Source organism: Lepus europaeus, chromosome 22 (assembly GCF_033115175.1).
Source record: "Lepus europaeus isolate LE1 chromosome 22, mLepTim1.pri, whole genome shotgun sequence".
Classification (NCBI taxonomy): domain Eukaryota; kingdom Metazoa; phylum Chordata; class Mammalia; order Lagomorpha; family Leporidae; genus Lepus; species Lepus europaeus.
Genome location: NC_084848.1, coordinates 24,965,103 through 24,985,575, shown reverse-complemented (window position 1 = coordinate 24,985,575; position 20,473 = coordinate 24,965,103). Strand labels below are relative to the sequence as shown.

At 55.6% G+C, this 20,473-nt stretch overlaps 1 protein-coding gene across 3 annotated transcripts in view; it reads left to right on the top strand.

Moving 5' to 3' along the window:
• The window catches only part of ESRRB (estrogen related receptor beta), a 165,061-nt gene extending 144,844 nt beyond the window's left edge, over positions 1 to 20,217 (top strand). For 2 of the 3 annotated variants that reach the window (XM_062181430.1, XM_062181429.1), the window contains exons 4-7: positions 4,181 to 4,291; positions 4,686 to 4,847; positions 14,794 to 15,063; positions 19,858 to 20,217. In XM_062181430.1, the coding sequence (XP_062037414.1) occupies positions 4,181 to 4,291; positions 4,686 to 4,847; positions 14,794 to 15,063; positions 19,858 to 20,102 (788 nt within the window). In that variant the 3' untranslated portion in view covers positions 20,103 to 20,217. Of the gene's footprint in view, positions 1 to 4,180; positions 4,306 to 4,654; positions 4,848 to 14,793; positions 15,064 to 19,857 lie in introns of all 3 variants that reach the window. The other variant, XM_062181431.1, reaches the window with a different exon arrangement.
• The last annotated feature ends 256 nt before the right edge of the window (positions 20,218 to 20,473 follow it).

Sequence of the window (20,473 nt, the reverse complement as noted above, 5' to 3'; positions counted from 1 at the left end):
TCATAACAAGGTTGATAGTAGCAATAGTAACAGGTGCCTCAGCACCGTGCCAGGCCCTGGCGTAGGACTGTGAGCAGCCCCCAGCTCTAAGGGACGCACCGTCTATGCGAGGAAGTCCAGTGTGGTCTTTTTTTTTTTTTTTTTTTTTTCTAAAAGACTTTATTTATTTGAGAGGCAGAGTTACAGAGAGAGAGAGAGAGAGAGAGAGAGAGAGGAAAAGAGGAAGAGAGAGAGGGAGAGAATCTTTCATCCACTGGTTCACTCCCCAAATGGCTGCAACTGCCAGAGCTGAGCCGATCTGAAGCCAGGAGCCAGGAGCCTCCTCCAGGTCTCCCATGTGGGTGCAGGGACCCAAGGACTTGAGCCATCTTCTACTGCTTTCCCAGGCCACAAAAGAGAGCTGGATTGGAAGAGGAGCAGCTGGGAAAGGAACTGAAGCCCATATAGGATGCCAGCTTAGCCCACTACACCACAGCACCAGCCCTCCAGTGTGGTCTTTAAGCCCAGGAAGGAGCACCCAGTGTGACAAGGGGTGGGGAGGGAGGAAGCACATGCAGTCCTGTATTGAAGTCTCTCCTGACCCCCCACGAAGGGTCAGGCCTGTATCAGCCAGAGAACATTCCAGATCCACACATTGCCAAATTTAAAAAGATTTACTTATTTGAAAGGCAGAGTTATAGAGAGAGAGAAAGAGATTTTCTATCCACTGGTTCACTCCCCAAATGGCTGCAATGGCCAAGGCTGGGCCAGGCCAAAGCCAGGAGCCAAGAACTCCATCCAAGTCTCCCACATGGGTGGCAGGACCCCAAGTACTTGGGCCAACATCTGCTGGACAGGAAGCAGAGCAGCCGGGCCTTGAACCTGTGCTCTGATGTGGGATGCTGGTGTCACAGGCGGCAGCTTAACAGTTACATCGCGATGCTGGCCCACACTTTTACATTTCTTGCTCTGGTCAACAGCTGCCTGGATGTGGCTCCTGGGTAGGAGAGGAGACTCACTGGACCTGCATCTGGGGGCAGGTCCGTCAGGCGGGGAAGGGGCTCGTCCCTGAGTCGAGCACCAAGATACTGTGTATTTTAGTGTCTGTGGCAGTTTGCTTCCGGAACCTCCCACAGATACCGAAATCCACAGATGCTCAAGTGCCTGTGTAAACCAGGCACAGACCCCGCACGCATCTTCTCTCACACGTGCAGTCAGCTCTACATCACTCATAATGCTCACACAATGTCAACAGCTCTTGTGCTGTATTGTTGAAGAAATAATGACAAGAAAAACGTCTGGAGGCGGGCGTTGGGGTGCAGCAGGTTAAGCCACCACTTGGGACGCCCGCAGGCTGGATTGCAGTGCCGGTTACTCTTCTTCTGATCCAACTTCCCGCTAATGGACCTGGGAGGCAGCAGGTGATGGCTTCAGCACCTGGGTCCCTGTCACCCATGTGGGAGACCCGGATGGAGTTCCAGGCTGCTCGCTTTAGTCGGACCCAGCTCTGGCTGTTGCAGCCATTTGGAAAGTGAACCGTGAACCAGCAGATGGAAAAGTGTGTGTGTGTGTGTGTGTGTGACTCTGCCTTTCAAATCCATGCATAAATGAATGGATGGTTCCTTAAAGAGAAGAGTGTAGGTGTCCAGTCCCCGACGCATGTTGGGGGATATTTTGCATCCACAGGTGGTCAGCTGTGTGGATGCAGACCCCACAGGTAGGAAACACCCGCTGTCCCTGGAAGACCCTGGCACTCGGCAGGCACTCAGCGGGTGGGGCCCTCGCTGCTGCAGGTGAAGTCTCAGGTTTGTCAGTGCTCTGCGGTGAATCGGGGCCTGGCGGAGGGTGTGGCAGGCAGGGGCCTCTTTGGAAGTGTGGTACTGGCTGGGGTCTAGTTCCCTCCTCACCAGGAAGCATCTTCCAGACACGTCTGGGGGGGGGACCCATCCTCCCCCGCCCTGCTCCTCCCGCCCTCACCCGAGGGGCTGGGAGGGCTGAGGGGCAGATGTGCGCCGCCGTCCTCCCAGCACATGGCTTGGGTCCCTGCTCCGTGGGGTCGGCTGCCCCTTTAGGTCCTGCCAAGGTCCTGGCAGGCGCCCACACGCTGCTGCCTTTACCAGGGTGCCGCAGTGCCGTGGTCCTCAAGCTCTGTGCATGCCAATGACCTTGATCAGATGCTGCTTCCCGGATGGGCAGCCTGTGGTTAAGATGCCTGCGTCCCGTATGAGAGTGTCCGGGTTTGATCCCTGCCTCTTGCTCCTGACCCCAGCTTCCTGCTGATGTGCCTGGGAGGCAGCAGTGATGGCTCAAGCAATTGGGTCCTGGCACGCAGGTGGGAGGCCCAGGTTGAATTCCTGGCTCCCAGCTTAAGCTGGCACAGCCCCGGCTGTTGTGTACACCTGAGGAGGGAGCCACTGGGTGGGAGCAGTCTCTCTCAAATAACTCTATATGCTTAGATATGCTCAGAAAGGAAAAAACAAAAGGATGCTGGTTCTGGCCTCTCTGGGCCAGGCCTGGGATCTTCGCTCTCCTTGGGATCCCCAGCTGGCGGTGAGGCTGCTGGCCTGTGGCCTGCACTTTGGGAAGAAAGGCGGCTCGGACTGGGCCTGCCACATCTGCCCAGCGCTCTCTGCCCCATGCGTGTTCATCTGAGCCTCGTGACCACTCCTCTGCCACAGAGCCGGAGCCCACAGGCAGGCAGGCAGGAGTAAAGCAGCCATTAGCTGGTGACGGGTGGGTCGCCGATGTGATCTGCACCATCCCTGGGCCCCCCGGTGAGCTGAGCCCCGGCTGCCAACGCTGCCCATGGTGGGAACCACTCAGGAGCACACCTGTCACTGGGCTCCCTCCTTCCTCCGAACCTGCCTGCTGGAGATTCTGCTCCTGCAGCAACCAGCCACAGCCACTGTCGTTACCACCGGTGCTGCCCTCTGAGCACCGGGGAAGTCTACTGGAGGCCCATCCGGGGGCTCGAGGACCCCCCCATAGAAACCGGGCAAGAATGAGGAGAGCCAGGAGCAGGCAATGCAGCAGCCAGGACAGTCCTGCAGGCGACTTGCCATCCGACCAGGGGCCGTGCTCTGACCTGCGGAGGTCCAGGAGAAGGAGAACCTGCGCCCTGCAGGTCTCCAGTGTGGGCGGGGCCCCCAGCAAGATGACCACATTGCCTTTCAGTAGGGGGCGGGGTAGGACGTGCAGGAGGCCTCTACTCCACTCCCAGATATTTACTGCTGCCATGAATGGCACCTGGTTTGAGTCCCAGCTCCGGCTCCTGACTCCAGGTTCCTGCCAGTGCTACCTGGGAGGGAGCAGGGATGGCATCAGTGGCTGGGTTCCAGGCTGGAGTTCCCAGCTCCCAGTTTGGGCCTTGGCCTAATCCTGGTCCTCGCAGGCATCTGGAGAGTGGACCAGTCAGTGGATAGGAGCTCTCTGTTGGTCTTGAAAAAATATTTATTTTATGTATTTAAAAGACAGAGAGAGAGAGAGAGAGAGAGAGAGAGGTCTTCCATTTGCTGTTTCACTCCCCATATCACCAAAACGTCTGGAGCTGAGCAGATCTGAAGCCGGGAGCCTGGAGCTTCTTCTGGGTCTCCCACATGGGTTCAGGGGCCCAAGGGTTTTGGCTGGCCTCTGCTGCCTTCCCAGGTGCATCAGCAGGGAGCTGGATTGGAAGTGGAGCAGCCAGGACTTGAACCGGCGCTCACGTGAGATACTAGTGTCACAGGTGGTGGCTTAACCTGCTGCACCACCACAGCAGCCCCCAGAAATTGATGCTAATGAGTGCCCACCCAGATGCATCTCATGTGAAACTCTGAACTCCTCGTTAGCTTGGAGTGCCTGCCGGTGGTGGGAACCCCTCTCCTCTCTCGGCAAAGTTAACTCAGCCCTTGCTGGATTCAGAGCACATGTAACATAAATGGCTTCTCCCTAGCACTTGGTACAGGGATTGTGTGTTTTCTTTCCAAGGGCTGACAATGGCTAACGATGGATCTCAGGGAGGGATGCTAAATCCAGAGTGGCAGCAGCAGCCCTGGGGCAGGCGGGGTGGGCCAGGACTGACGGACCAGACTTTTAGGATAATTGTGCAGCTACGTGGTCATGACCTTGAAGGACTTAGCAGGAGCTGAGATGCCCAAGATGGGGCTACCCCCCTGGCGATGTTGCACAACTCTTGAGACCTTCTCTTGTTGCTCCCCAACAGGTGTGCGCCTTGACCGGGTGCGTGGAGGCCGCCAGAAGTACAAGCGGCGGCTGGACTCGGAGAGCAGCCCGTACCTGAGCTTACAGATTTCCCCACCTGCTAAAAAGCCATGTGAGTCCCAGGCAGTGCCTGCACCTCTCTCCGGCACCTGCGGAACATCTAACGTCTATTGAGGATATGCCGCGACTTGGGGAGGGATCGTCTGGGTGGCGTTGGTGTCAGAGCCTTCATTTCCAAAGTCCCAGAAGCCGTGGGCCCCAGCATCCAGCAGTGCCCCCGGCACACAGCCAGGTTCTTCTCGGCAGAATTCATCAGACAACTTCCGGGGTGGGGGTGGGGGTGTTGGAGGGTGTTTCTCCGCAGCCCCAGTCATGGCTGCCAGCACCTGGTAGAGTCAGAACGGGAGGGGGGGTGGCAGCCACATTGACCTGCCCCAGCCTAGGCCCCTCCCTGGCGCTGGTCCTCTCTTCCCAGGCATTTAGTTTTCCCTCTTTGGTCCTTACAGTGACCAAGATCGTCTCATACCTCTTGGTGGCCGAGCCAGACAAGCTGTACGCCATGCCTCCTCCTGGCATGCCCGAGGGGGACATCAAGGCCCTGACCACTCTCTGTGACCTGGCAGACCGAGAGCTCGTGGTCATCATCGGCTGGGCCAAGCACATCCCAGGTGAGTCCTGCGGGATCGGGGACGGGGAGGCCAGCGGCTTGCAGCCGGGCTCCCCATACCTGCCCCGGGGCTGGGGTTCCGATGCTTGGAGCCGGGCCCTCAGGGGCTGGGACACCTTGGCAGGTTCATTTCCCTTTGGCCTCCCTCTCTCTCCTTGAGGGATTGGAGGGGAGCAGCTCTTGAGAAAGTCCAGTAGTGTTAATGAACTTCAGAACCCTTATTCTGGAAGAAGCTGTGCCTGGACTACAATTGGTCATTTTCAAAGAGTAAGTTTCTAGAATGCTCAGAGGACAAAGGATGGCTCACTTGTAGACTTTACTGGAATTCTGCCGGGAAACACTGAGGAGGGCGGAGTGAGGAGCATGGCCCTGGGAATCAGATGGATTCAAAGTCTGGGTCTGCTGACCCAGAGCGGAGCTCCTTCGTGGGTGATGTGAGGACAAAATAGACCCCATGTGACAAGCATTGAGCATGGGCCCTCCTGCTTGATCTCTGAGTTTGGCCTGTCTGTTCCATTGGATCCTTGATTTTTAAGGGCACTTTGGGGCTGGAAGGAGGCACCACCTGTTTCGGGCCATGTAGGCCTTTCTTTGCTGCATTGCAGACCCCAACCCCATTTTTAGCTTCTCTCTTGGGCTGGTGGTGAGCGATGGTGAGAAGTGATGAGAGCTGATTCTGACAATTTATGTTTGTAGCTCCTGACACCCATCTCTTCTCCATCACATGTGTGGTGGAGGCCGCTCTCTGTGCAATTTCCCCAGCTCTGTTAATGCGCCCACAATGTAGCTCCTACTACAGGAGAAAAACTTCCTGTTCTTCCTCATCTTTTTTTTCTACTAATAATTTAGAAATAATACAAATATTAAAACTGAGGTCAATTAGAAAACAAATTAGAGTATATCTAATAAGAATAGATACAATGTTACAATTAATAGATACATAATAGATACAGCATTATAATTAATAGATACAACATTACAACCAATAGTTACCGTATTACATTTTTTTAAAGATTTATTTATTTATTTGAAAGTCAGAGTTACACAGAGAGAGGAGAGGCAGAGAGAGAGAGAGAGAGAGAGAGAGAGGTCTTCCATCCACTGGTTCACTCCCCAATTGGTTGCAATGGTCAGAGCTGCTTCAATCTGAACCCAGGAGCCAGGAGCTTCTTCCAGGTCTCCCACGCGGGTGCAGGGGCCCAAGGACTTGAGCCATCTTCCACTGCTTTCCCAGGCCATAGCTGAGAGCTAGATTGGAAATGGAGCAGCTGAGTCTCGAACCGGCGCCCATATGGAATGCCGGTGCTTCAGGCCAGGGCATTAACCCACTGTGCCACAGCACCAGCCCCACCATATTACATTTAATAGATACAAATAGATATGGCATTATAATTAATAGATGCAGTGTTACAGTTAATGGAGACATAACAGATACCAGCACCATAATTAATAGATACAGCATTATAACCAATAGACACAGTGTTACAATTAATAGATGTAGATACTGCATTCCAATTAATACTGTTACAATTAATAGATGCATAACAGATACAGTGCTAATTAATAGACGCAGCACTACAATGAATAGATACAAATAGATGTGGCATTACAATTAGTAGATACAGTGCTACAGTTAATGGAGACACAGAACAGATACAGTGCTGTAATTAATAGATACAGCATGATACATGGTGTCACAAATAAATACAAATGGATACAGTGTTACAATTAGGATGACAGCTACTGGGACACCCAAGAAATTGGAATACGGAATGTTAAAGAAAAAGAAGCTGGAAAGTGTTCATTTATGCTGCTTCTATGACGTAAAAACTGGAAATGCAGACATTGTAGTGAGTTTCCTCTCGAGTAGTTGGATAAGCTCATAAGAAATGTGCGCACTAAATTAAAGTGAAAGGTGGGGAAATGAGCCGCTCTCCCTCTGTGACTGTTCTCGTGCTGGCGGGGGCCGAGGGCTGGCCTCCTTTTCCCTTTCAGCTTTCAGCTGTGCCCTGTGAACCTGCGACTGCCCTTCCGTGCGCTCTAATTCGAGCCCTGTGACGTGGGACAGTTTATCTTCCTGTCCGTACATCCTGCTCTTGTTTGGCCCAGCCCTGAGCGCTGAGCGCAGGGCACCTGGCGACACAGCAGAGGTACCCTGGACTGCAGACGCCGAGGCCCACCGGCGACCGAAGTGAATGCCAAAGTCCCCTGTGTGAGCTGTTATGTGAACAGCCTACAGAGGTGCTGCTGGCTGTCACCTCACTGGCAGGAAGCACAGGGGACTCCCTGGTGGCCCCTGGGTGCTCTAACTCAGGGTGGGCTGGTGCACCCTCACTAAGGAGCTCAGCCCCGTGGGGATTACACGCTCAGTAGTTTTTGAATCTGCCCAGCGCTGGCTCAGCACACCTGTGGGGTCAGGGCCCTGCTTAAGACACCTCAGCCTGGATTGCTCCACTAACCCAGGGCCACATTGGGTACAGCTGCCCCTGTGCCGCCTCTGCCCCGCCCTATGCTCCTGTCCCAGGTTGAACAGCTACTTCAGCGCAGTGATGGCTCAGGGGAGGCACCTGGCGGTCCCCTGGGTCACTGCTTCCTCCACAGCCCCACCTGGAGACACCTCCAAGGGAGTAGGAACTGGAGACCCTGTCCATTTGAGAAACAGAGAGCATGCTCATCTGTTGGTTTATTCCCCAGATGCCTGCAATGGCTAGGGCTGAGCCATGCTGAAGGCAGGAACTGGGACCTCACTCCAGGTCTCGCCTATGGGTGGCAGGGACCCAATTACTTGAGCCTTCCCCATACCTCCCAGGGTCTGCACTAGCAGGAAGCTGGAGTCAGGAGGCAGAGCAGGAGTTGAACCCAGGGACTCTGATAGGGGCGTGGCTATCTTCACCAGCATCATAGCCGCTAGGCCAAACACCTGCCCCCAAACCTTAAGGGCAGTGACACATCAAGTACCTTATGTTTCTGAGTTAATCAGCCTAATCCCATCTCAAGTCAGATGGGAGAGTCATCTGTAGGCCTGCTCACCGGCTCTGAGAGAGAGAGAGAGAGAGAGAGAGAGAGAAAGAGAAAGAGAGAGAACAGGTTGAGCAGGGAGAAAGCAAACTGGAGCCACCCCAGGACCTGTGTCAGCCTCGTCCGATCCAGTTCTCAGACAGAAAGGAGGGCTGGCTGCTGTAGATGACCCAGGAGCAGTGCAGTGCGGAGGGGCCCAGGCTGCTGTCCTCACACATAGGGGACCACGGCTCTGGCGTCGGTGTCCTCCAGCCTGGCGCACCAAGGGCTCGTCTTTCTTGCCTTTGCAAGCATGCAGTGAGCATTTACTGCATGTAAGATCTCTCACTAGGAGATGTGGTCGAGAGAAGAAATTATAGTTACCCATTCCCCTGCCCCTTGTCCAAGGCCCCCAGTGGTTGGCTGAACCCATAGGTAGCACCCAACCCCATAGCTATGTCCCCCCCCCCCCCCCGCCGTGCCCTGTGTTTTCCCCCCGTGCCCTGTGGTGCCGCCACGTGGCAGGAGAATCCCTCTGTCCTTCCGTGTGTTGTGTCCTTGTGTCGCCTTGGCAATACTCCTGTGGACTCATTATAAAGTACAGGAAGGGCTGCTTGGACACAAGCCCTGTGACACCAGGCGCTGAGTGGAGACCAGCGCAGATCAGTAATGGGAAGGCAGCACAGACAGCCTGGGTACACTGGACCAAGAGCTACTTCGCAGCAAGGGTGGGCTGGAGAGTGATGGGGCGAATTTCATCTCAAGACTCAGAATGGTGAGAAACTGAAAATGGATGAATTGTTTATTTCTGGAATTTTCCATTTAGCATTTTTGGCTTTCGATTGACTGTAGGCAACTGAAAGCAGAGAAAGCAAAACCACAGGTACAGAGAGGCCGACCAGGTGTAGTTCTGTCCCCGGGACCCCATTTGGATACAAAGGGATGAGCTCCATAGGGAAAACCCAGGGCCCGTGTGACTCCCCCAGAGTAGCAGTGGGTGTTCCTGGCAGTGGGGTTTTTCCTTTGAGTTGAATCTCCCAGGCACAGGGCAAGCTTTAGCAAGTCCACGTCTCACTCCCCGCCAGCAAGAGATGAGCGTGGGGCCGGCAGCCTTGTGTGGCCGCGGGTGGCACTCGATGGACTGCAGCTTCCGCCAGTCCTTAGCTGCCCTTCTCTGGTAGCCTGGAGTCCGCCCTGGCCAGGACAGCCTTCGTGGGGCATCACTGCCGCCCCTGCCCCACCCAGGCTGACGTGCAGGGTCCCCTGGTGGCCCTACTCCCAGGTAGCCACCGGCTGGCTTGATGAAATATGAGCTGCCGAGTGACAGCAGCTGTGTCTGAAGTGGCCCCAGATCCTATAATTGCATCTCCCTTTATTACCTCTGCTAATGGCCCGGAGGGCGACAGAAACGATCATAAATTAACAGATTATGGACTCCACTTGCCACAAATTACATGCTCTCTCTCTCTCTCTTTGAAATTCCAGGAGCTTGTGGTGCCAGACCACTGGGGGATGGGAAGAGCCCAGTGTGATTAGATCAGCTGGTGCAGAGAAAGCCATTTGCCTGGGGCAGCAGAGTGCAGGGTGGGCAGCCTGCGGCCAGCCAGTCAGGGGGACAGCCCTGCCCTCCCGGGAGGTTACACCCAGCCTCTCCCAGCGGCAGCCCTCCTCCAGGGGCCTGCGCCTTGGAGTTTTTAATAAAAAAAGGTGTGCTTTTGGTAAAGATGTCAGCTGTGACAGACAGGTGGAGATGATGAGTTCCAATGCCTCCATGCCAGCTTCCTTCTGCAAATGTCCTGTGCATGTGCGGTCCCGGTGGGTGGGCATACAGGGAGGGCGGGGATGTTCTCGCCCCCCTCACCGCACCTGTGGGTTCCCCTCTCACATCTGCTTTTTCATTTAATTTTTTTTTAAAGATTTATTTACTTGAAAGTCAGAGTTATACAGAGAGAGAAGGAGAGGCAGAGAGATAGAGAGGGGTCTTCCCTCCAATGGTTCACTCTCCAGATAGCCACAACAGCTGGAGCTGTGCTGGAGCCAGGAGCCAGGAGCTTCCTCCGGGTCTCCTACACAGGTGCAGGGGCCCAAGCACCTGGACCATCTTCTACTGTTTTCCCAAGCCACAGCGGAGAGCTGAATCAGAAGTGGAGTGGCCAAGACTGGAACCAGTGCCCATATGGGATGCCGGCACCACAGGCGGCGGCTTTACCTGCTACGCCACAGCACTGGCCCCTTTCATTTAATTCTGTAAAAGATGGCACCCACTGCATGCTATGCTGTGTTCTAGGTGTTCACATAGTAGTTCATTTAGTCCAAACATCCCACGAGATAGGTGCTCGTATTGTGTGCATTTTACAGATGAGGCACAGAGAGGTGGACTTGCCCAGGGTGACCGCTGGCAAGGCGCAGAGAGGGTTCTGACCGTGTGCTCCGCACACACTCTCTGCCCTTCCACATCCACACAAGCAGTTGCCTCTGACATGCCATTCATTTAACTAAAAAATGCACTTATATAACAATTGCATGTATGGGGGTGCGTCCAAAAGTTTGTGGGAAGTGGAGTGAAAGAGGAGTCTAGGGGCTGCACCGTGGTGCAGTGGGTTACGCCGTCACTGGTGATGCAGGCATCCCACACTGGAGCACACGTTTGAGTGCTGGTGCCCTGCTTCTGATCCAGCTCCCTGCTAATGAGCCTGGGAAAGCAGTAGATGATGGTCCAAGTGCTTGGGCCCCTGCTACCCACATGGGAGACCCAGATGGAGTTTCAGGCTCCTGACTTCAGCCCAGGCCAGTCCCAGCCACTGTGGCCATTTGGAGAGTGAACCAGTGATTCTTTTGCTATCTAGGAATCTGCCTTTAGAAAGATGTGCACAAATACACAAGCTGTGAACGGGTGTTTGGTAGATCACTATTTGAAATGATACAAAGCACAAACAACCTACATGTACCTAATATAATACAAGCATACTTCACAAAGTTGGTGGAAAAATAAATTTAAAAGTTTATTTTGTTGTGGGTGGCAGAGACCGAAGTACTTGCGCCATCCCCTGCTGCCTCCAGGGAGCACGGACACAGGCGGCCGGAACCCGCAGCAGAGCTGGGACTCAGGCCCAGGCTCCCCGGGGTGGGACGTGGTCGTCTAAGCAGCGACTTTTCTGCCGCGCCGATCACCTGCCGCTATTCTGAAAACTTGACTGTACCTATGATTCGGTTTGGTTTTTGAACACCTTAAATCTTAAACGGAGTGAAAAAAAAAAAAAAAAAACTAGACAAAAATACAATCACAGACGTCTTCCCACCTCCTACAGGTGACCATTTGTGTCTCTCATTGTCCCTTCCAGTGTGTATTTTGTCCAATCGTAGCACGTTTAACTATTTTAAATATTAGAGGCAAACACATGTGCTCCCCTTCCTTACACAAAATGAAGCAGCCGCCATAAAGGCACGTCAGAAACTTTACAGGGAAAAGGGAATGAAGCGATCTGTTTATTTTGGTGCAAAATAACTTGAAGTCCATGCATGGTTGTTCCCACGAACTTTTGGAAGGACCTTCCTATATATACATGGTTCAGTACTTTGGAGAGTTCATTTGAATTTTTTAAGCTATTTTATTTCATTTTAAAGGTAGAGCGACAGAGAGAGATCCTCCACGTGCTGGTTCACTCCCCAAATGCCTGCAACGTCTGGGAACTGCGCCAGGTCGAAGCCGGGAGCCTGAAGCTCCAGCCTGGTCTCCCACATGGGTGCAGGGGCCCGAGCACTCGGGCCGTCCTCTGCTTCTTTCCCAGGTGCATTAGCAGGGAGCTGGAGGGGGAGTGAGCAGCCAGGACTCAAAGCAGCGACCCAGTACGGCCTGCTGGCACCACAGGCTGTGGCTTAGTCTGCTGTGGCACGACGCTGGCCCTCCGTTCGGATTTTGCAGGCTATGTGTTTGTGGGACCTTTTGAAGGTGTCAAGGAGGAAGAAAGAAATCAGGGGCTGAGGCACACTCAGCCAGCCTGGCCGGAGGTCCCCCAGGGTCAGCCTCTGATGATGACACACAACTTCCAAGTCACCGTGCGGGCCGCTTCCCGCCACCACCATAGGGCAGGCCTGTCCCGGACTCTCACGCCGCAGGCGACGGCAGCCAGACGTACACCACAGTCCAAAGAGCTGAGCGTCTCTAGCCAAGTGTGTTGGGCACATGTTTGTGTCAGCTGGGAGGCCAGGCCCGTGGCCTTTGTCCCTTCTCTCCTCCATGCTCCAGCTGCGGGTGGGCCCTTCTTTGCTTGACTCTTGTGCTCAGAGCCTCGTGGCTGAGCTCCCTGGAAGCTCAGAGCAGGGCCTGGCAGCTGTTCATCAGGTGCACCCTCGCCACCGCCCCCTGTGGAGTTCACTCCCCAGCTCTCCCCGTGCAAAGCCTCCCCCGACTTCCATCTGAGTCACGTTCATTTCCCTGCTACGGTCGTAACCTGGTGCTGACCGTGACACGTGGTGTGTGTCTGTGCCTCCTCACCGCAAGCTCTCGAAGGCAGGGAACTGGTCTGCTTTGAGCGCACCATTCTGTCCCCAGTGCCCAGCACGTGCCTGGCACTTCGTAGACGCTCATTAAACATTTGCTGGGGGGCAGGCATTTGGCACAGCAGTTAAGGCGCCACTTGGTACACCCATACGCATATCAGAATGCCTGGTTCAAGTCCCAGCTCCGCTTCTAACTCCAGTTTCCTACTAATGAGCATCCTGGGAGGCAGCAGGTGATGGCTCAAGTACTACGGCCCCTGCCACCCGTGTGGGAGACCTGGGTGGGGCTCACAGCTCCTGGATTCAGCCTGACCCAGGCCTGGCCATTGCAAGCATCTTGGGAGTGAACCAACAGAGGGAAGATTCCTGTGTGTGTGTGCACATCTGTCTGTCTCTGTACCTCTCAAATAAAACGAGAAAATACGCGAGTGTCTGCTGAATGACCAGGGAGAGACGCATGCTGGTAGCGTTCTTCGAAGGCTCCCACCTGTGCAATTAGCCTCATGGGGGCCCTTTCTCCTGTGTTCCCAGAAGCCTAGCGCTCGCCGTACCCTCCTTCTCTGCTACCTGCCAATCCAGTGGTCTATTAATTTCGCCCCTGCCCTCCTCCTCCGTCTGCCCTCCCAGTCTGTCTGCCTTCCGCTCCCCCATGCAGCCCCACACTTCCTTACACACACACAGACACGCACAGGCACACACACCCTCCTGTGCTGCTGATGGTATCTGTTAATTAATGTCGCCCAGGGCCTCTCTCCCACTCAGAGACCTGATAAGGGAAATTGGATGTCCATTTCTATCTGTCTTTTATTACCGCCAGCTTCCCCGGCCCCCACAGGCAGCCACACACCCTCTCCCAGGCCGTGCGTCTGGACAACAACGCACACCCTACTGACCCCTCTGTGTCCCAGCCTCTCCCCTGCGAGGGCGCATCCATCACAGCTCACCCCGGGGCAGGGCAGGGTAATTGTCCCTGCTCTCTTGCTGATCACCCATGGATTCCAGCAGCCGGGGAGGTCAGGCGCTGGCATCCTGATGGTCGGACCCAGAGAAAACTGGGGCAAAGGGCAGCCTGCCCTGTGATAGGCAGGGCTGTCAGTCCCAGGAATGGGAGCAGAGGGAGGGACAGAGGGCAGCAGATGAGAGTGAGGAGACCACCCAAGACCACCCCAGGCCCCAGGAAAGTCCACAGAGAAGGGGGCATAGCCACTGCATGCCAACAGCGACAGCAATAAAGGGAACAGCCACCAGTGAGCACTGTGTGCTGAGAGCGGGCCCTGGCCTCCCTGCCTCTGCTCCGTTTGTCCTCGCCGCACCCCCACATCAGAAAGCCCAACCCAGGGGGCCGTGCTAAGTCAGCAAAGGAAGTAAAGCGTCCTTGGCAGGCAGGGCGGCCCCTGTGAGCCCCCTCCCTTCCAGCTGCCCGTGGAGTGCCGTGCCACCCCGTGGCTTCGTGGCTACTGTTCTCAGCCTCCATGGTCAGGGTGGGATCACATCACTAAGGTGCCGTGCTGGCCCCAGGGAAGTTACTGCCTTGTGCATAGTGGCTAAGGTGTTTGACAGTCAGTGCCCTTATTTGTTCTCTCTCTCCCCTCCCCACCTCTTGTAAATCAAGGTGTTAATTGGCCTGGCCTCTCGAAGTGCAGATGTAGTGCAATTCCAGTTTATTACCCTCATTTCGCAGGGAGGGCTTTCCTCTCCTCAGTGAGAACAGCTCAGTAAACATTTGGTCCCATCATTGACACCTCACGGGGGCTGCCTGGAGGAGGCACTGCTGTTAAGCCCATTTCATAGACAAGGAAACCGAGGTGGGACCAGCAGGGAGGAAAGCTCTGTGATCCCAGGCTCCTGTCCTCAGGATGGCTGGGTCATTGTCGCTACAGAGTGGTGGCCTGGGCAGAGGGGCTCTGACCACTGCCCTGTGAGAAAGTTGGCCCCTGACCCTGGACAGTGGCCACTCACAGCCCCAGGCCACGGCCACTGGCAACTTCCGCCCTGGTTCCTGTGGAGCTTCCTGGTCTCAGCTGAGACTCCGCGTGGGGCTCAGGTGCCATTTTGAAAAGCTCCCCTGGGTCTTTCTCCCAGAGAGAGGAACCCAGAAACTCCCCAGAGTGGGAGAGCCCCCTCCTGCCACCTCCTGCCCCTACTTGGAACCCAGTAACTCCGTGGATCCCGAGTGCTTCCCCTTCATCAGGAAGCTTCCCCAGACTTCTGGAAAATACCCTAGGAGGTAGGATAACAGTGCATTGACTGAGCTAAGTCTTTTCCACGAATTCCAAGTCTGACTCACACGCCAAGGGGAGCCACACAGGGTGATAGGCCCACCCCACCTGGGGAAAGGTCCAGAGGTGCCCCAGGGGGCAGAGCCAGCCCTGTCCGGGCTGTCCCCTCCAGGGAGCTCCAGGTCCACCCTCCTGACCATGCGCTGCCCACCTTGTGCCCTCGTCTGGCAGGTTTCTCGAACCTCTCGCTGGGGGACCAGATGAGCCTGCTGCAGAGCGCCTGGATGGAGATCCTCATCCTGGGCATCGTGTACCGTTCGCTGCCCTACGACGACAAGCTGGTGTACGCCGAGGACTACATCATGGACGAGGAGCACTCCCGCCTGGCCGGGCTGCTGGAGCTCTACCGGGCCATCCTGCAGCTGGTGCGCAGGTACAAGAAGCTCAAGGTGGAGAAGGAGGAGTTCGTGACACTCAAGGCCCTGGCCCTCGCCAACTCAGGTAGGTCAGGTGCAGGGGTGCAGCTGGCTGGGGGAGGGCCGGGGCAGGTCTGTGGGCCTGTGGGCGGGGCCCATTGCAGTGGGTAGGGGTGACATGATAGTGCTGGAAGATTTTTGCTACAGAAGATCTGGCCTTAAAGAGTCAGTGGAAGGCTGCCAAGGAGAAAGCAGAGTAGGCGATGTGCCCAGGCCTCGGAGGGCCAGGCATCGGCTTTGGACTCCTGTGGAGCTCACACTTGCCCACGTTGGGAGAAGCAGGTGAGGGGTAGGAGGCTGCCCACCTGTCTGCTCCATCCTCAGCCTCCAACACCAGACTGCAGCAGCTCTCGGCGGTTCTTTCCTTGCTGTCTCACACCTTACACACACAGAAGCACATAGCCGTGTGCACACATGCGTGTGTGTGCACGCACACATACATGGGACCTCAAAAAGTTCATGGGAAAATGGAATTCAAAGACAACTTCATTTTAGTTGACAAAAAAATTAAGATCAATGCACGATTTTTCCATAGTCCATGTTTTCTATGAACTTTCAGAACACCTTTTATGCATGGGTTTTGAAGCTTTTTTGCTTAAATTAATTTACCTTTTAATTCCACTTTTCCATGAGCGCCCTCACTCATGCTCGGCCTGAAGACCCGCAGTGTCAGATGACACGAACCCATCAGGGCTGCTGGTAGCATCAAGCTTTGCCCAAGGACACGCTTTGCCACCCGGATGAGGTTCTAGGAACCCGGACTTCTTCCCTAGTGGCATCTGGGGAGGGCCGTCTGGAGGCAGGTGTTTGGAGAGCGGTTGAGACATCCCATATCCATCCCATATCAGAGTGCCTGACTTCACGTCCCAGCTCTGCTGCTGATTCCAGTTTCCCACTAATGAGCATCCTGGGAGGCAGCGCATGATAACTCAAGTCCTCGTGTCTCTACCACCCACATGAGAGACCCGGATTGAATTCCTGGCTGCTGACTTTGATCTGGCTCAGCCCTGGCTGTTGTTGAATAAACCAGTGGGTAGGAGAACTTCCTGTCTGCCCATCTCTTTGTGTCTCTCTGCCTCTCAAATAAGTAAGTATGTATTAAATAGAGGCTGGCCTGCAGCTGCCCCACAGGTGCGGGAAGCTCTAGGTGAAGGGGGTGTGTGCGAGGCTCAAGGCCCTGGCTGCTCCCCGCCCCCCACCCCGGGGAGGCCACACATTGCTCAGAGCTCTTGGTGGGCCCCTGGGGAGTGCTCCCTTCCTGGCACTGAAGGTTTGGGGGCAGGGTCTGCACCTGCCAAGTGGCCAGCCCCCTTTTTAACTGTGCAAGTAAAGGTTTAAAGCACTATTTTTTCAAAGGACCTGGGGTGTAGCACCAGTTTTTAAACAGTGTTCGAGCCTTTGTGGACTGATCATCTTGTAAAATATAGCAAAAGTGAAGTGTTAGAAAAATGTAATAAAAACCCAGATGTGCAAACCACAGCCCAATTTTAAATCACTGACATAAATAACAACACAGCTGTTGGGTTGCTACAAAGTTTCTAAATGTATACGCTCCTAACTTATCACAGACCAGGAACAACAGAGGGCAGCCGCCTGGACCCTGCTGGGAGCAGCAGAGTTGAGAGCAGGTGCTTCTAGGCCAGCAAGAACGAGGTTCAAATTCTACCTCTGCCCACTACTTGCTGAGGGTCAAGCACTTGAAGCTTTCTTTCTCTCTCTCTTTCTATCTTTCTTTGAGAGGTGTAGTTACAGACAGAAGGAGAGAGAGACAGAAAGGTCTTCAATCCACTGGTTCACTCCCCAGATGGCTGCAACAGCTGGAGCTGAGCGGATCTGAAGCCAGGAGCCAGGAGCTTCTTCCAGGTCTCCCACGTGTATGCAGGGGCCCAAGCACTTGAGCCATCTTCCACTGCTTTCCCAGGCCATAGCAGAGAGCTGGATCAGAAGAGGAGCAGTCAGGACTAGAACCGGTGACCATATAGGATGCTGGCGCCACAGGCAGAGGTTTACCTGCTACGCCACAGCACTGGCCCCTTGTTGCCAAACAGGGAGAGTGACAGCTCATTGTGCAAGGCAAGGAGGAGCAATGCCCCAGCACCGGGCATGGGGCCTGGCCCAGATTCCTCCTCACTGGTGTGTTTTGGCTCAGCTCTGCCAGGCCCAGTGCTGGACAGCCTGCAGAAGAGGAGCTCCTTGGAGAACTGCCCCCCAGGGGAGTGAACACGCAAATGTAACCTGAACACGCAGAACTGGAGACAGTGCCATGGTCACACGCAAAGGAACACCATGCAAAAGGCTACAGGAAGGAAGAGCCAGTTTTTTGTTTTGTTTTGTTTTTATTTGACAGGTAGAGTTATAGACAGTGAGAGAGAGACAGAGAGAAAGGTCTTCCTTCCGTTGGTTCACTCCCCTAATGGCTGCTACGGCCGGCGCTGTGCCAATCCGAAGCCAGGAGCTGTGTGCCTCCTCCCAGTCTCCCATGTGGGTGCAGGGACCCAAGCACTTGGGCCTTCCTCCGCTGCCCTCCTGAGCCACTGCAGAGAGCTGGACTGGAAGAGGAGCAACTGGGACAGAACCGGCACCCCAACTGGGACTAGAACCCGGGGTGCCGGCGCCGCAGGCGGAGGATTAGCCAAGTGAGCCACTGCGCCGGCCCGTAAGAGCCAGTTTTTTAAAAAACATTTATTTATTTGAAAGGCAGAGCAACTAAGAATGGGGAAGACAGAGAGAGAGTCTTCCATCTGCTGGTTCACTCCAAATGACCACAACAGCCAGGGCTGGGCCAGGCTGAAACCAGGAGCCTGGAATTCCATCTGAGTCTCCCACGTGGGTGCAGGGGCCCAAGGACTTGGCCGTCTTCTGCTGCTTTCCCAGGCGCATCAGCAGGGACCTAGATCAGAGGTGGAGCAGCTGGGACTGGAACCGGGGCTTGTGCTTGTGTGCCGCCATGCTGGCCTCAGGAAATGAATTGTATTCAGCTGGGGGACAGACTCGGCGCTGGGTCTAAATGCCAGGGAGGACTCAGTGGAATGAGGGGGAGAGTGAGGCCTGTTTGGGGTCAGACCAGCAGCTCTAGGGCTGTAAAAGAATTCGGTGGTAATGGGGTCAGTCTAGGAGACCAGGAAAGATCGTGGGAGAGTGACCTGTCCCCAGCCTCGGGGTAGGAGAACCACCGGGCCCTGGGAGAGACAGAGCCAGGGCCAGGACACCATTGAGATGGGCCTGGTGGCAGTGTCCTGGGCCACGGTAAGGGCCATAGCTGCAGCTGTGGGTGGGGCAACGTGGCCGTGGGTCTAACGGCTGAGGGCGCCAGCGGCAGGCAGGAGAGGGAGACATGTCCGAGGAGCACTGGTCCCAGACCAGCAGCTCCCGGGCGCCTGCTGGCCGGCGGTCACCCCATGTCCCAGCCCTCTCCAAGGCTCCCTGACAGCACAACAAATTCATAGCCATTGATTTTGTAATTAACAGTTTATCAATGCCATCGATACAGACTTGCTGATGGATTGCTAAGAAATTAATCTTGCAATGTTATTTTATTTCATTTTTGGTCGAAGGCAGCTGCCAATTTGGGTCTCCTAGGGGAGGGCAGGAGAAGAGGGAGCAGGTGGGAGTTGTGAGTCTGGGGGGGCCCGGGGAGCAGCCACATCTGGGGAGCCTGCCCCGTCAGTGGCTGAGTGTGTAGGATGGAGCCCATCGTCTCCCCACTGGCAGAGTAGGAGTCCCCCCGTCCTGGTCCCAGGGAGAGAGAACTGGAGGGTATCTGGGTTTTCCTCCATAATTGTCTGCAGCCCATGAAAATGAGAGCTAACGCTTATTAGGGGCTTGCCAAGGGCCGGGGGATGTGCACTGTCACTGAACGCTCACCGCCACCCGAGGAGTATGGGAACGCTGTGAGCGCCAATTTACAGGTGAAGAAATGATCTCAGAGAGGCCAAGGAACTTGATCAAAGTCACACAGCATCTGATAGTCGAAAATCTTCTCTACCTCATTCTACTGCTCCCCACCCAAAAGACACACACACACAGAGAGAGAGAGAGAGAGAGGCAGAGAGACAGAGACAGAGAGAGACAAGACCTGGAAGACACAGGCTTTGTGGACCCAGAGGGTTGGGGGCAGCCAGTTTGTGCAGCTGCCCTTGGCAGCACGGTTTCTAAGTCAGCCCAGCATGCAAAGGGACGGCCCAGCTCTCCCAAAGAATTTAGGCGCTCTGCTGGACTTCCTGGTCAACCTGCCCAGAGCTCGCAGCCCCCTCCATTCATGTGCTCTCCTCTCCCTTCTCCCTTGGCAAGCGTTGGGTGCTCCACTTCCAGGGTCAGGAGGGAAGGTCAGAGTCCAGGGATTTCCCCAGATGTGGCTCCCAGGAGATTCCCTGTGTTACAGCTCAGCCCCAACGTTCCCCAGCCCTCACTAGATGCCTCCCCGCCCTGCTGGGACTTGATAAATTTCCTCTGTCTGTGTTCTGCAGCCAGACTTTTGTGGGGCTGGTGGTTGCTGCCGATGGTAGGAGTTGGTGCCTGGTAGCCGCGGCAGAAGTGCAGCCATGGGATGGTAAGGGTGGGATGCCAGTCTGGCTCCAGGGTCCGCCCAGCACCTCCGGAGCACGCAGCAGGGCTGCCCAGGCTCGAGCCTGCTAGGGTCTCCACTGTCACCTCGGTGCTCATGAAATGAGAGGGTCTCTTCCTGGTTCCGCCATCACGTCTGTGACTTCAGACCAGCGGCTTAACCTCTCTGAGCCTCCTGGATCCCAGGATGGCCCCTGCCCCCAGGGCACCCCTCACCCCCCCAGCCAGGCTGCTGATGCTCACCCTGTGCCTGCAGACTCCATGTACATCGAGGACCTGGAGGCCGTGCAGAAGCTGCAGGACCTGCTGCACGAGGCGCTGCAGGACTACGAGCTGAGCCAGCGCCACGAGGAGCCGCGGAGGACCGGCAAGCTGCTGCTCACGCTGCCCCTGCTGCGGCAGACAGCCGCCAAGGCCGTGCAGCACTTCTACAGCGTGAAAGTGCAGGGCAAGGTGCCCATGCACAAACTCTTCCTGGAGATGTTGGAGGCCAAGGTCTGAGGGCCCGGCGCACGGACCAATGCCCGCCCACCGCCAGCCCCACGGACGGACCAGCGCAGAGACCTCCACAGCCACCAGCCTCCACCGTCAGCCCCGTGTCACCACTCTGAGCTGTCCCGAGGAAGAGGTCTCCTGCGTCCCGGCCATGTGCGCAGACTCTGGGGTGCAGTGAGGTGGGGGGGGCCGGGATGGGAGGGCAGGGGCGTGGGGCTCATCTGTCGCCGGCTTTTTCTTGGGTATGTTTTTCCTTCTCCATGGATGGTGCTGTGGCCTGGGTGAGGGCCACCTCCCCTTGGCAGACCCCCGGGGATCAGCAGGGACAGCGCCCATCTCTCCCACCAACCACCGAGAGGCAGCATGTGCCTTTCCTC